We start from the raw sequence: 16421 nt of genomic DNA, 5'->3' as shown, positions 1-16421 counted from the left end.
ATGCAAGTTGACGGCTCTAACCACGTGGTTAAAAACGGAATATTCTTTCAATAAGAGTAAGCTGATGAAGAAATCTTTAAAAAAAAAGTTAGATCGGGCTAGCAGAAATGACTGAGCAGGGCCAATCAACTGGGTCAAACCTGTTGGGTTTGATTTCAGCTTGGGAATCCAGGACCCAGAGTTCAGCTTAGATGCAGCAGCACACTACAGGACGCGGAATTTGATTCTAGCGATGGAATTATGTGAAGCGTCTCTAAACTAACGAAGAAAATTTTCGATCTTTAGGTCTTTAAAAATGTTTTAACTCTTCCATGAGCGCAAATGAAGAATAATTGTTATCAAATATGATTTTTGGATTTGCGCCCCCCACCCTCTCCGTGAATTTTTTCTAATAGCTTTTTTTTACAATTAGGTTTTCAAACACACTTGAAAGGTATCTGACTTGCTATTTTGGTCGCACTTTCAATGCGCCTAAAATGCTCTATCCTGTTCTCAAAGTATCGAACCTAGGAGTGTTGATGCTTGATATTTAGGGTTGATGCTAAAATTTCTTATAACATATTTGACCAATGGGATATTAAACATTTTCCACGTGGCTGGTACCAATAATTATGTATAAAAGAAAAGTTTTTAGGTCTTAATCAGTTTTTTTTTAATATTGAGTATACAAGCTATAGTGGTGGATAATATTTATTTATAGTTGTGATGCAGAAAACTATGTAGTAATTGAAATAAACCCTTTTAAAACTAAAATATTTGGAAAGCAATTGCTCGATTAAAATTTCAAGTCTATCATATTTCCACTAAAATAGCAACAATAGCACAATCCCTTTTAGAACTAACATATCTGGAAAGTAATTGCTCAGTTTCAGTTTTAAGTCAAATATATTTTTATTAAAATAGTAACAATAGCAAAATGTTTTTGACTGTAATCTTGAAACATACATCTTATTACTCAGTAAGTTTTATTACTTAAGTTTTTGGTTTTTAAGTTGCACCTTTGTCACAATTGCTTGTGCTCCTCATTCAGTTTCTGAAATTTTGTAACCTTACAGGTCATTAAACAATGACGTCTGTATGGAAGCGATTGCAACGGGTCAATCATCGCGCCTCGAAATTCTGCTTCAGTATTCATGTGACTGAGGTGCAACTTGAAACACTGTCAGGTTTTCAACCAAAGAATGTAAGTGTTATTTGGACCCGACGTTCAAGGCGGTTGAAGACATCAAGTCGTCCATGGGAGCCGTCCTTGAATGATCCAAATAGAGGTTTGGCTATTTGGCCATCGCCAGATAATCTGGAAGCTAGTGTGACTTTATTTAAAACTCCTCGATGTGATGATTTTGAAGATAAAGAATGGAAATTAATTGTCGAAGATCCTTTGTTGAATACGAAACGTAAACAGTTTGCCGCCATTTCATTAAACATGAAAAAGTATGCCAGTGTGGAACCCTCACAATACATGTTGTCTTTGAATTTAACTCCTGCGTCAAAAAAAGTGATATCAGCCACAATAAAATTAAAGGTGTCTTGTGTTTTCCTCAAAGAAGGGAAAGCAACAGATGAAGACCTACAGAGTCTTGCTAGTCTTATGAGCACGTCTACTTATGGAGACATTGCTCCTCTTGAAGATTTTGATGAAGAAGACAACGACACATTTGACACAGCCACAGAAAAGGAGATAAGAGATATTACTAGTCAAATTTTTAGTTTAACGTCCAGTATCAGTGAGAACACTATTAAAGATTGCCCAAGCCCGATTGAAGATGAGTCTTCTGAACTTGTCTCACGATCTAATCGATCATCTTTTGTTCCGAATCTGGTCAAAAGTGATACTCATCTGTTTGACAGACAAGAGTCTGTGAATGAACGATCTGATAGCATTGATCATGAAGAATGTGCTTCTGGTCAAGAACTTCTCGACTGGTGTAAAAGCGTAACTGCATCTTACGCCATTGTCAATATTACTGATTTCACAGCCTCTTGGAAAGACGGAATTGGTTTCTGTGCAATAATTCATTATTTTCGTCCTGATTTGATTGATTTTAATAGTTTAAATGCTGGTACTCCAAGAAACAATTGTCGAATAGCTTTTGATACTGGGGAAATCCTTGGCATTGCTAAAGTGTTAGATCCTAATGACCTGGTTCAAAAACGGTGCCCTGATAAGTTGATGATTATGACGTATTTACACCAACTGAAAGACTATTTTACAAGTCATAAGACTAGTCCAAAAGATGTTGACAATACACCCGACTATAAGAATCTTTTTGGGAAAAAATCTGAAAAGTCAGACCAGGTCAAACCGATCAGGGGATCATCTTTAGATGAAACGCGACCAAAGCTAAATAATAGCACTTCAGAATACTTACTTAGAAGTAATAGTCAAGATAATGAGGTTGAAAAGAAGAATGTATTTAAAGGAGTTCGAGATTCTTTGGTGACTAAATCAAAAAGTTTTACAAATAAGTTGGCAAGTTTTAGTGATACATTGAAGGATAAAACCGAAAGTAAATCTGAAAGTCACAGTAAAATAAAAGAAAGTGCCCCTAAAGAGGAAAAGACAGAAGATAAGGTAGTAACGTGTATGACACCTGAAGAATACGCAGATCCCCTTGGTTTATTCGAGGAGGTTCCAAAAAGTCCCAAGTCTCCAACACTTAGCTCACATTCATCAGAAATGTCAGAAAATGCTTCTCGAAACAGGATGGCGGCTCGTGAACTTATTGAAAGGACTAGGGCTGAAGGTGTAAAGCCAAAGAAAATTCCGTTAACGAAAGAAGAAGAAGAAAAGCATCAAAAGTATGTTAAACAAGCTCGTAAAATTATAGCAGGAGTGAAAGAGGCCAAACCAGGAGTGATAGCTTTATCTGAACTCATGTCTCCCAGCAGTGAGATGCCACCTATCAATTATATTCGACGGAGTCGTAGCTTTGATTCAGAGCGAAATGATACCTGTCGTTCAGGAAATAATGCTTCTTCTGGGGACTCTGCCGAATTTAATAAACAACCTTCCCCTGAAACAGTCATGAAAATTAAATCACTATATATAGAAAAAGAAATTGAAGTACTTGAAAGGGATCAACTCGCAATAGATAAAGAAGCTGCTGACTTGGAGAAAAAATTACGAAGAGCCATGGAAGCCAGCCCGGTTGAAGAGGAGAAACTACTCCATGCTTGGTTTGAGTTAGTCAACAAAAGAAATGCCTTAATTCGCCGCCTTGAACAGTTGAACATTCTTGAAAAAGAACAAGATCTTGAAGTTCGCTATGAACTTTTGAATAAAGAGCTAAGAAGTCTTATGGTGATTGATGAAAGTGAGAAAACAGCAGAAACTAAAGAAAGAGAAGCCTTACTTTTAGAAGAACTTGTGGGAATCGTAAATAAACGAGATGCTTTGGTTCAACATTTAGACGATCAACTAAAAGCTATTGATGAAGATGATGTAGTAACTAGAGAACTAAATCTATCGTATAGAAATCAGGAGGACAAAAATTGTGTAATTCAGTGAGATGGCTTGCAGTTGCATTTAAAAAAAAATTGCTTTGTTTGTGTACTCCGACATTTTATTAGCTAATTGCTTTTTTGTGCATTTGGTCTGCTGCCCTTAAGCTAAAATATAAATTGTTTTGTGGTTACTGAACCATGCTGTCCTATCTTTTTTTAACTAATTTTGTCGTCATTTAATTTTACTCTCCCTCCACGACAATATGCTCATGTGTTTGGATTAATATTCATGCAATTTTAAAACGGTTATCTTTTATTTCTTTTTATTTATGTCTTGTGATTTTAAACCTAAAAATTAGTATAATGTAAAGTTCCTAATCTGTTTTTTTTTATTAAGTATTCATTGATTCTCACCCTTACTTCCTCTGTACCCCCGCCCCCTCCTTAATGACTATACTCATGTGCTCGGATACTTTTAATTTTAATTCAAATACGAAGATTTTTGTTCCATATATTCGCTTGTCAATGAGAATAGGAGAACAAGCACCATCATATATGGGCGTTTGGGGGTATGGGGGTTTATATGGGACACGAACATAATTGGGGATGTTTAGCATTAGACTACTGAAGAAAAGAAAAACTAAAATTGCAAATCTCTAAAATTGCAAAAACTAAAATTGCACTCGACTTTTCAGTAAAAACAAGGAATACAAGAACATCTGAAATTCTAATGAAGACAGCAAACAATTATGTAACCATTCTTTGGATGTTTTGGTTTCATATCCAAAATATTTTTTGAAAGCCAACTAAGACACAAAAAAAACTAAAGCTTAAGAAAAACATGAGAGCAAAAAAAAAAATATGTAAAAGGACCAAACTTCTTCTTGTCAGTTATTTGGAGACCCAATTGCATAATCTCCATTTCGGGCCGTGTGGCAGATGAGATTGAACTAAGGGTCTAGAATCATGGGTACCCCATGAGCCACAGCTCATATTAACCAAACCAAAAGTAATCAAAACAAGAGAGGCAAAAAAAATAGATTAAAGGACAACATTTCTTCTCTTTCTTCTTGTTTGGTTATTTGGTGACCCTAAAGCATGACTGCCATTCTGAGCCCTGGGACAGCTAAGATTGAACTATAGGTCTAGCATCATGGTGTCACACGACCTGTAAAAACTAAAAAAATTTATACGTGTTTTAAGCAAAACTGTTAAATTTTAAATATTGTCATTTATAGCTGATTCAGGAATGGCAACTATTAATTCGATTATTCTTAATAATAAAACGCTATTTTGATAACCAAGCAGAGATTTCCACTGTGTCATCACAAGGTAAACAGGACAAAAGACCAGAGCCATATTCAGGAATTTTTTTGTGAGGGGATTTTACAAAAGGATTTTTTTTTCGGGAGGTAGTTTTACAAAAGGATTTTTTTTTGCAGGGGGGGGGGGGTTACAAAAAGCTTCAAAAAATACATAAAAAATTTTTTTATATTCATTTGTGTTACGTTTGTTACGAGTCGGACAAACATTTCGGGGGGAGAGTTCAAAGCAACAACCCCCCCCCCCTTGGATACGGCCTTGTTAAAGACTCACATCCAACAACAAATCTTCTATATAAAAAAGTTCTAGGTTTGTTTAGGAATGAGTGTTTTGTCCTCCTTTACTGCGTTTTGTTTTTCTTAAATCTCAGTTGTTTTTTTTTAATATTCTACGTTTTTGAGAAATTGGATTGCTACCCATATGCTAGATTGAAATATCCACACTTCCGTTATATAACGGCTCACCGCTTTTATTAAAAGGGTAATTTTTACAAGTTTCCCTGTTAACTCGTTTTTTAAACCAAAAAATTGAATGGCAGTCTGATGTAAAATGAGTAATTTGTTTAACATAATAACGAGTTAATAGATTAGTGTTATTAATTATTTGCTATTATTTTTAGTCTTAAATGGCTGATCATAACAAATTTAGCTCTTAAAATGCTTATAATCCATAAAAATCCGTTCTGCACTTTTACTAATACAAATAACATCTAGATCTTTTTACGATTGTCTTGGGCCGAAATTATATCAAATAATTATGTATTATTAATGGTAACTGTGTTCTGGAATGTACCCTAAGTTTATGGTTGATGACATTTATCCATTGAAAGAGTTTTTTATGCAATGTCTTTGGAGATTGGATTACGGTTGAAAAATCCATAACATTGATGATTCCAGATTGAATTGGTGATATTGTTTATCATGCTCCCAGACTAATAAAATGGTGCTTTGTGTCTTGTATTTAAAAAAAAGAAGATATTTATAAGTATCTTATCCGTATTTCCGTGGAATTGGAATCAGTAATTAGAGCAAACTATCTTGAGCAATTTGTTAGATCTTATGTATAAATACGTAAAATAAAAGAAAAAATAACATTTTGAAGCTGGTTCAGTTCGAGTTAAGAAATTGCTCAAGATACGTCATTTTTGCTTGTCTTACTTATAATTTTAGTAGCTGTAAATGGAACCATTTTTAATTAGAATTTGTGAAATGGGTCTTTTTAGCTGGCCTACATTTTTTACACTTAGTTTTTATAGCGTTAAGTAAAAACCATCCAAGTCGTATTTCTTTTGTTTTTTCTCGTATATAAATGCAAATAAAACTTACTGGCGCTGAAGTACCGTCACGAGTGAAATTTGTTTTTGGCAATTTGACTTGTCTGATCAGTTTCATTTTAAGTTGTTTTTTTAATTAGTAGTAGCAAGTAAAACTTGTCAGATTTCAGGATCTTTGCCAGTATTCATTTCTTTAGATTCTTGAAGCATCTGCACTTGCCACCCATACAATTCTAAACTCACTCATCTTTTCATGTAAGCTGATTTTTCTCCAGAGCTTGTACTGAGGCTATGGTAACATTGTTTTATTCCGTTTCGATACCATACAGTACTCATTTATTTTGATTTCAAAGGCCTCTGCCATGTATACAATCTCTAAATACTTCCTTACGTGAAAACCAAGTTTTCTCTGGAGTATGTGAGAAAACTTGCGTTTGCGAAAAAAAAAGAACGTGTTTCAGTATATGTTTGCGAAAACAAAAAAAGAAATACGATTGGACAACTGAAATAAAAAATTTTGTGCTGTTCGTACGTATTTTTCACACTTCATGTTGAGACATATCCATTGAAATTCAAGGGTTGAAATCCATATGCCCAGAAAACGAAGGATCGCTTTGATTATTATATTACACTCGCCTTATTTTTCAACTTTTCTTTTCTCATTTGCTTAAAAGAAGTATTTATAAATGTCTCCAAATTAGAATTGATTTTCCCTATTCTTTTGCAATGTAACTGATGGTTTTTGCTTAAATTTGCATATTTGTCTTCGCATCTCTACAGCCAAATAACGTATTCTTGTGCTAGCTAATGTAACATGTTTAAAGAGCCCTACAATTTTTAGTGTAAGAGTGTTTTTCTTGAAAGTTGGCTTAATGGCCTTGCTTTTAGTCTAATTTTCTGTGATACCTTTTTCCGTCTGTCCTGCCGTAGCTTAAGCTTGGGTTTCGTCTTAAACTGTGAATATCGGATACTGAAAAGGCCAGATTTTTCGGTGGAATCAAATTCCTATTCTTATGTACGTTTTCCCATAATAACGTGGGGTTTCGTCGTATGTAGCCTACCAAAATTTTCTCGAGAAGCGACGATTTTTTCAACGCAAGCCATTAGCATGCAGATATTTTTGATGGGTTGACAATTTAACAAGACAACGTATAAAAAAGATTAAAATTTAGAAACTAATGCAAATGATCAGTATGTACCAGCAAAACTGAGGGGGGGAGACAGAGGGTCTTATCGACTGGCCGGACATTTTTAATGAATGGCTCTTTGGGGGGATGGTACTATAAAAATTGAGGTATAGATTCTCATCAACTCGCTGGATTTTTTTTTTTTATTGTTATTGTTCGTTTTTTTTTCAAGAATTAATATAATTTCTTTTTGGTAGTTCTTTGTTCGTGTTTTTTACCGAGTGTCCGAAAATTAGGGGGGGAGGAAAATTTCAACCTTTTTCTCGTATGTGACGCCTTTAATCGTATATAAATGCAAATAAAAGATATTTATATTATTAATGGTAACTTAATTGGGGGGATGATTGATGATTCCAGATTGGTTTAGTCATTGATGATTCGTTTAGTCATTGGTTTGGATTGGATTGGTTTAGTCAGATGATTCCAGATTGGTTTAGCCCGGATGATTCCATCCGGGTTTAGTCATTCATTGCCAGTCTGTGAAAATAATTGGCATTTTCTGTCTTTTAAGTATCTGAACTCCCTCTATCTTGGGCAGCATTTGTGTATACTTCTTCCAAGTAGTAATAATCCTGATTTGATCAATTTTTAAAACCTCCAACGACCTGTGCTCTCTACTCTGAAGAAATGTGAACGTCCAAGTGTCAGGAATTTGCCTGTTTTTTCACCTATTGGCAGTGATTTGATTGCAAGGGCTTTGCGTAAGAGGATGAGGTTGGACTTCCCTCCCCTCCTAATGTGCGGACACTCGGGTAAAAATTGCGAACTAAAAACAAATTAAAAAAATATTTTGCGGGCTCAGGATTATCTCAAGATGTCAAGCTTCCTCTCGTCAGTGCCTGTGCATGGAGGGCTTAAGTGGCCTATACAGGAGATTGCCGGAAAATTCTTGATATATACGACAATATAAATCATAAACTGATAATTTAAATTGGTAGAACTGTGTTCCATCAACTACGTGGTTTGCCAAAAAGCTGTTTTACTGACAATTAAGATTGGAATTTAACTCTCCCCGTTGTACTTTTGATAGTGTTTTTTCTAAGTGAGACTGATGAACGCCGATTTCATTCATTTATATGCTCTAGCAGGGATGTCAATTTTGTGTGTGGGGGCATTTGCCACCCCTAGATTAAAAAAAAAAAACTTTTTTGAGGTATTTTCATTGAAAAATACCTTTTGTCGATAATTTCATTCTAGAATTAGAATAAGAGAAACTCTTCTTATTTTTTTTCCCACCCCCACTGCTTACATTTTTTTGAATGGACGCCACTGGGCTGTAGAGTCAGTCTCCAAATATTTTGTAGTAATCTGGATTGTTGCTGAAAAACAGCTCTGGTTGAATCTTGGTCTGCCATGCCGTATGTTACGTTTGCTCGATCTCTGTCGACACGAAGTTTTGATCCTGCCTAAAAATCTGTATTTTAAATTATATGTGGCTTCGACCTTAGTGGCTCACTTTTCTGATTGGTGCCATTTTATGGACTTGTATTTAATAATTAAAATAAAATATTAACTATTACTTCGCTTTTTTTGTCTTAGGGACACAAAATTCATTAATGAGGTTGGACTAAACCTGTTTCTTTTTTTTACATTCAGTATTCAGAAAAGAATACTTGTTTTTGTAGGATTTTTATTGGTCTCGCCTTATTAGGGCTACTTTCTATCTTTAACCCATAAGTGGTCGTGTAGGGTCTAATGGACCTATTGTGGCTTTTGTTCATAAAACCAAGCTGTTCTGTAAGATAAAACATGAAATATTGCCAATTCTTTGTTCTATCTACAAGATAGTAAATGGCTGAGGGTGTTCAACTTGTGTATTATAGGTAAGGAGATGAAGGATAGGATTTCGATCTTGACTTAGGGGTCTATTCGACCCCGCCCGGTCGATAAAGTTACTTTTTTCATCCGGTCAGTGACTCATTGAAAGATAATACTTATGATATACTATTTATTAGATACATTCTTATGGTTAACAGGATCATTTCAGTCTTTGATGAAAAGAAACAGTATTGCTATTTTTTAGGCACACTTTCTTTTGAGTAAGTGCAAACTTTGGAGGGGCATCAGGGCCAGAACCACCGCCAAATCGTTCTTCCGGGGGCTAAAGTTCCCCCCTTAAAAACCCCGAAAGGATCTAATTAGATCCTTAGATATCCATTTTTTGTGTACTAGAGTAGGGTTTAATTTAGTATAACGAACCCCAGTGCTTTCCGAAAAATGAAAAGTTTGCTCCCACACTTTTCCAATATTGAAATGAATCAAGTCTGTTCTTAACCAATGACATTTTGCTTCGCTGAAAAATGAAAACTTACAACTGTGCTTGTGAGTAAACTCCATTTCGTGTAGGGTCAGCTGAGAGGAGCCTCTAAAATATCATATATATTTTTTCAGAGCATCAGCGAATCCAGTAAGCTTTGTTTTAATTTTAGACTTCAACATTCTAATGCTAGCGTCAGATTTTCAATCAGCAAGCTCAGTACAGACTGTAGTAGAAATGTGAAGTCATTTATGAAACTTGCAATAAAATATGTCCGTTTGCATCAAAACCGAATATGAGTATACCAATATGCAAAAACAAAACCAAGTCCAAAGGAACAAGTGCTATTTCGAAGTCAGTACATTCAGATTAAAAAAAAATTGCTAATGATAACCTAACTAATAAAGTACTTGTATGTTCCATGCTATAATTCTCTTAAAAAGCTGAAATTGCAATTACTGCACATAATTAAAATTTATCGCTTCAAAAAGCCTTAAAAGCTCTATATGAAAATCAAACACCTTTTGTGAAGTATTCACTGTTTTTTTGCTTCACAACAGTCACATAGCATTGTTAGCCTAGTCATCAGTAATATCAAAATCTGAAAATTCAGATATAGACAAATTAGAAACTAGCTTCAAGCAGAGGCTGTCGAACGACAGACATAAAAAAGGAAAAAACATACTGTACACTCTTTTGAAGATCGGAAACCTACCCCATGTATTATTTCATTGAAAAATACTTGCTTCAGGTACCCATTAACTGCAATTTTTTAGAGATGAAGATTAATGACTGGTTGAGTCACACTGATCAATTATATACCCGGCGTCCAACAAAGCTTAGTGCTAAAACTTATTGAACAAACATAGTTATTGTGCTCTATTAAACTTGGTTTGAACGTCAAAATAAATTTCTTATAAAATAAAAAGAAATCTTGTAAACCCATAACAGCTTTGAAACTAGCCAAAAGTATTGTTAGTTTCTACTACTAGATATATATTCGAAGAATTTTCTATCTGTAAAACGACGAATTGCAGCCTATTGAGCTCTAGTGCACAATAAGCAAGTAATTCACTGTAATGGGTTTCAGTAAGGGCCTTTGACTGCAATTCGCTAATTGCAATTAGCTCTTGAACGCCAAAATTAATTGCAATAAACTTTTTGAACGTAGGTATAGATATTACGACCAAACTCTCAAAACATGCTTGACTACATTATACATTGCCAAGTTTAAAAACAGAAAAAAAAAACCTGTTTGACCACATTATATTATTACGACCATACTCTCAAAACATGTACGACCACATTATACATTGCCAAGTTTAAAAAACCTCGACTTTAGTTTCTTAACATGCATTATAGTATGGCAAACTTTCAAAATATTCACGTGTAAATACAGTGTCTCAAGCATGGGTTTTTCTTGCGCAATTCAATGTATTTTTTCAATCAATAGACACATTCAATGTATTTTTTCATGTATTTTTTCAATCAATAGACCCATTACTACTCTCCCCAGCTGAAATTTAGTTTCTTCAACAAGTTTTGTCAAAACTAAGATAAGTCTGCATAATTTAAGCATCAACAGAAGCGGATCAGTTTTCTTAAGTACATATTTACCTTTCCAGTGCTATAAAGTATGTTTATAGTACTATATAGTTGTCATGGTTTTTCATATAATAGCTCGTTTTTCATCTTATATTGCCATTTTCACTTGATTTAGTAAAATTGGCTCCAACTTTACCCCTCTCCCCAGGATTTTGACGAAATTACGCCACTGCCTTTGAAGCTTCTGATTCCGCATCATAGGCAGGGTTGCCGTCAATTTAAAAAATAAATCACTGAATTCTTGAAGAAAGAGTTTTGCTTTGTTCATGTCTAGTACCTGTATAGTTAATGATGAGACTGAAGGAATAGGCCTAGGCTTTTTACTGGATATAACTGATAAACCAATGAGGCCACTGTCGGGCCATACACTGAGATGTATCTGTATTTGTCCTTTTAGGAAAGCGTTACTTGAAAATACCTTCGTTCAGTTTTCACTTTCATTTCTCTGATTCTTTTTTCCAACTTATCTTTATTTTCTAAGATGATTTTGTTCTGTTCTATTGTTATTTAAAAAGTCAAAAGGAAACCAGATTCGAAATAGAAACTCTTGCCCCCAGGGCGTATCTTCAGCATTTTCATTTGAGAGCAAGAGGGGCCAACATCGGGAGAGTCAAAGGTCATGGGCAATATAATAATTTTTTTCCAAAGTATTGGAGGGTAACTGCCCCTTGCACTCCCCCCTCCAAACAACGCTACTGCTTGTCCCTGATGTCGACGTGAGAGACGTGATTATAAATGAACAATTAGAATATTCTTGCTGTTTTATGATGTGATGCTGGTGATTTTTATTTAATCGAATGTTAGATTTACTCATGGTGAGTAAATCTGCAGGGGCAAGCAGTGGTTTTTTTTGGAGGGTCCAAGGGGTCAGTTACCCCCCAATAATTTGGAGAAAAGGTTATTATATTGCCCATGCCCTTTGACTCTCCTGATATTGACCCCTCTTGCCCCCTAAACGAAAATGCTGGAGCTACGCCTCTGGGGACAAGAGTTTCTATTTCGAATCTGGTTTCAATTTAACTTTTTAAATAGAAATAAAGCAGAACCAACACATCTTGGAAACAAAGGAAATAAAGAGAAGTTAGAAAACAGAATAAGAAAAATGAAAGTAAAACTCATAAACATCAACAACAAGAAGAACAATAGAGAATTCTTTTCGCAAGACAGTGGAATTCTGTATTTGAAAGAACATTTCGACCCTATATCCAAGGGCCGTCCTCGGGAAAACAAATATAATAAGAAAAGAAATTTACATTAAAATACCACCATTAAAACTAAAAAGAAAATTTTGAAACAGTCCCAGCACCCTACTTCAACGAAATTCAACCAGGACTAGTTTTAATGGTCCTTTTTTAATGTAATTTTCTTTTTGTATATATATTTGTTTTGCCGAGGACGGCCCTTTGACATAAGGTCGGAATCTTCTTTCAAATATAGAATTCCACTGTCTTGCAAAAAGAATTCCCTATTGTTCTTCTTTTTGTTGATGTTTGTGTGTTTTACTCCTTCTTATTAAGTAATCAAAAATCCTCTCCTAGGCTAGGAGCTTGAGATTTTCGGGCATGCCATATGCAATGGGCTATATATGCAATGAAGCTGATAGAAAACAAGTTGACTTGTACATAACTTTAGCAAGTGAAGCATCAAGATCTAATAGGTTAAAGTCGTCTTCAAATGAAAACCCATGCATTACGTTCTGGAGGGATAAAAGAGGTCGCATCCCTGTGTTGGAAGTCCTTGCAAGAATGGTTCTTGGTCTGCCGGCCACGAGCGTGACAGCCAAGCGTCGCTTCTCAATACAGTTCGCCCATGACAACTATAAGCTGGTGCAGGATCTAGTCCAGCTAGAAAAATGATCAGCATTCTTTTTTGTATTTAATACAAACTAAATTGCATACATGTTAAGTGGAACGAAACATCCTTTGTACTTTTTTTTTGGCATTTCCTTTTATTGAATCCTCCCCAAAAAATGGTAAGGCAACTGAAATTGAAATTTTTTTATAAAATGTGGACAACTAAAGATAAGACAATTTGAGTTTCACCGTATGGTGTGATTTATCGAGTGGGAAGATCTAGGGGGGATACAGGGTACTTGTCTAAAATATAAAACACACTCGAGAACTTGCAAAGCGAATACCCGGTTTTTCACGATGTCTATACCCGGCAATAACCTTCGGCTCGTTGAGAAACCACATTTTAGCTTTTTTTAATTAAATATTTAGTTGGTATTTCGGTTAGGTTATTTTAGGTTACGCACTCTCGGCCCCCCCCCTTCTATAGCTCTTTGTTATAATTTTCATAATGTTGTTATTATAGTACTGTATTATTATCATATTTTGTTGTATTTCATTAGCATTCACCAAACTTCAAATCTCGAGTGTGTTTTATATAGTAGACTAGTACCGGATGTAGTTCCTTGAAGAGGAAAAACTGTTGCAGTTACCACCGTAATTCGTCATAATCAGGAACAACACTATTCATGGTTTTAGTCAATTAAAAAAAAAAAAAAACGCGGGCGATTGTCTTTTAGTCAACAAAAAAGGATTTGATTTTATGCATAGATAGATATCTGCTCTTTATGGATTTATTTTAATTATTTGAATGTTACCTTTTAAGTTTAAGGGGATTCGATCAGCTATAAACAATCAGCCCATCTCCTCCATTCTAACCTTTTTTAGTTTGTGTGAAGCCAAACTATTTAGAATTAATTGGGCGGTCTTTCCATAGCTTGTAGAGACTGGATAAGCGATCCGAATAAACGGCAGAAAACTAAAAGCTATCCTCTACTTTCCCCCGAGATCTTAAAAAAACTTCGTAACTTCTTTTGTTTCTTGCCCGAGATTTAGATATTTAATTTTAGGGAAACTAATATCATAAGAAAGTGTATTTTTTTTCTTTCGATTAAACAGAGAAGAATTTTCTTTTTCAAATTCAGTAAAGGCTTGTCCCTAAAAACGTTATAGCACACCTGCTAGGAAAATGCCACAAATAACCTCAAAAGAAATGTCACTTGATCAATTTGACAGATCTTCGAATTTTCTGTGGTGCAACCCGCTTTGATTAAAAACTTCGCTGATAGAATTCCATTGTCTTTTCAATCAAATTTCATAATCAAATCACAAATTCTCAATACGTTTCAATGCTAAGTAGTCCCCTGGGAGAATTCGCTAATGGACCCTTTGCCTTTGAGACAGTCAGCCGACGTTGAGACTCACAAAATGATGTTTAAAGTGTCGAATCTTCTTAAAACTCAACTTTAAATGAAAAAGAATGTTAGTTGAAGGTCTTTTAGCTGTATGATTGTTATCAAGCTTTCTTTTAGTTATTTACCATTATTTTTGTAGTTGGTCCTCTGGCTGTCCAAGCGATGACAAAATGAAGCCTTGATTGAGTGTAATGTTCACAAAGTGACACTTAGTCCGTTTTACATCAATGTGACACCTGTGATCGCTAATTTGTAATAAAGTTTGCTTAGTACTTTGCAATGTTTGTTTGATTGTTTAATCTCCTCCAGATGACGTAGGGTATCCGATAAACAATATTTCTTTTACATGGCTTTATTCAAACCACATTATGACCCTGATGGAGCATCGAGAACTCCCAAATTTTCATGCAATTTAACTTCTCAAAAAGGGGAAAATGTTGTTTCATCCCTCCTCTCTAAAACATAAAAAATTAATAAAAAAGGTGAAAATTTCTGTAAAGTTTAAAAAGAAGTAGTTTAATTTCTTGCTACAAATCCTTTTTTAACCTTCTTACACCCCCCCCCCCCCGTCTCCTGAAAATATTACTATGGACAATTAGTTTTGGAAAAAAACAAAAAAGATTTTTCAAATCTTTCCTAATCGAATTTTCTTGCTTATTCCTTAGAATTTTCAGTTCAGAACAGTCACAAAGTGGGTTCCTTTTCTGCTCTTTAATATTTTTGGCTATTAGTTTTACATCATTTCCCTGTAGCTTTGCTGCTCCGTTCGCGATTATAGAACCGTTTGGAGAAACCGATCCTGGTTTTGCCTCTGCTACGTAATTACAGAACCATGGATACATATGGATGATTGTTCTAATTCCTATTCGCTTTTCTCTTTTCAGTTCCAAACAACTGAACACTAAATCACAAGCCACCTGGGAAAATCTGAGCTTTCGTATTATTTTAGTAATCACCTTCCTGACTTTTAAGAATGCCGTCCAAATTGAAACGGTTTTTCACCAATCAGGATTGATCCCAAGATTACCCATTGAAACCAAGTTACTGGACATAACATATAACTTAATTGATCGTCTTCGAAGTGTGGGAAGAATTTGTGTCTTCAAAGCCCCCGTCTCTAGTAGAACAAAGTCTATCATCGTAACATTGTGCGATTCATCTATGACCACATTGTCGCATTTCAAGTCTTTATATGTAACGCCTGCATTTTCTATTCTTATAACTACACTTACTATTTGTGTGAAAACATAGGCAGCTGGAGATTCATCTAGACCTTGATAATGTTCAACGCACTCAGTTAGCGTCATTGAATTCTCATCATACTCCGTAATTATCCGGCAGCCCTATGTCTCCACATAATAGTCTTGCATTTTTATACATCCGTCGATATCCTTGACTTTATCCAAGAAGTAAATTTCTTCTGGCACTAATTCACCTTTCTTTAAACGTCTAAGATAAGGATATTTACCTCTAGTATATTTTGCCGGTACTTTCTTTTAGTCATATCGTCTTTTGGCTATTAAAACTTTTCCATACCCACCATTACCTTGAATTGTATATGTTAAAATATACTTTTTACAAAACTGACAACTTTTTTTTCGCAGGAGTGTCATACTGTTGATAAATTTGCTTTAGGATGACGTCATCAATGGTTTCAGTTGGTCATGTATGACGTCGTGAAAGAAAATAAGGGCCAATAAACTCAGGTTTACCAGAGCTAAACTCAGGTTTACATGGTCCTGATTACTTTAAAGTAGTTTTAAGAATTTTGTAAGGCTTCTTACAAATTATCTCCTGGTCTTAGTAAGTACCGATTATTTAGAAATGATACGATAAAAGTGATCATGAACTTTCTTTAAGATAATTCACTGCAAGTTGTTCAGAATGGTTTTACTTCCCGTTAATATCTAATAAAGGCAAGTCTATATTAGGACCAACGCTTTCCATTCTCTACTAAATGACTTGAGGGGCAACCTTGCAAGATCTCTGTAGCACTTTACCGACGACACCAGGACACACGTAGCCATTCCAAAACACGAAGACCCACCGCATGCCACCCTATCCCAACAGACAGATGTTTTAAACATTGAAAAGGGATCCGATGCATGGTTGGTCAATTTCAAT

General features: G+C 35.1%; 1 protein-coding gene and 1 pseudogene across 7 annotated transcripts in view; one reads left to right on the top strand and one right to left on the bottom strand.

Moving 5' to 3' along the window:
- LOC148952394 (EH domain-binding protein 1-like) overlaps positions 1-14577 on the top strand; it is a 59946-nt gene extending 45369 nt beyond the window's left edge. For 5 of the 7 annotated variants that reach the window (XM_089089851.1, XM_089089849.1, XM_089089850.1 and 2 more), the window contains one exon: positions 1056-8749. In XM_089089851.1, the coding sequence (XP_088945977.1) occupies positions 1067-3511 (2445 nt within the window). In that variant the 5' untranslated portion in view covers positions 1056-1066 and the 3' untranslated portion in view covers positions 3512-8749. Of the gene's footprint in view, positions 1-1055; positions 8750-14436 lie in introns of those variants that run through there. The other 2 variants (XR_016141804.1, XR_016141805.1) reach the window with 1 other exon arrangement.
- Positions 14578-14653: 76 nt separating this feature from the next.
- Positions 14654-15910, bottom strand: LOC148952393 (serine/threonine-protein kinase prk-2-like; annotated as a pseudogene).
- Positions 15911-16421: the final 511 nt, after the last annotated feature.

The sequence above is a fragment of the Artemia sp. Qi Xiang Cuo genome, chromosome 5 (assembly GCF_049724085.1).
Source record: "Artemia sp. Qi Xiang Cuo chromosome 5, ASM4972408v1, whole genome shotgun sequence".
Classification (NCBI taxonomy): domain Eukaryota; kingdom Metazoa; phylum Arthropoda; class Branchiopoda; order Anostraca; family Artemiidae; genus Artemia; species Artemia sp. Qi Xiang Cuo.
The sequence above is the reverse complement of the archived record's forward strand: the minus strand, read 5'-3'. Positions and strand labels throughout refer to the sequence as shown.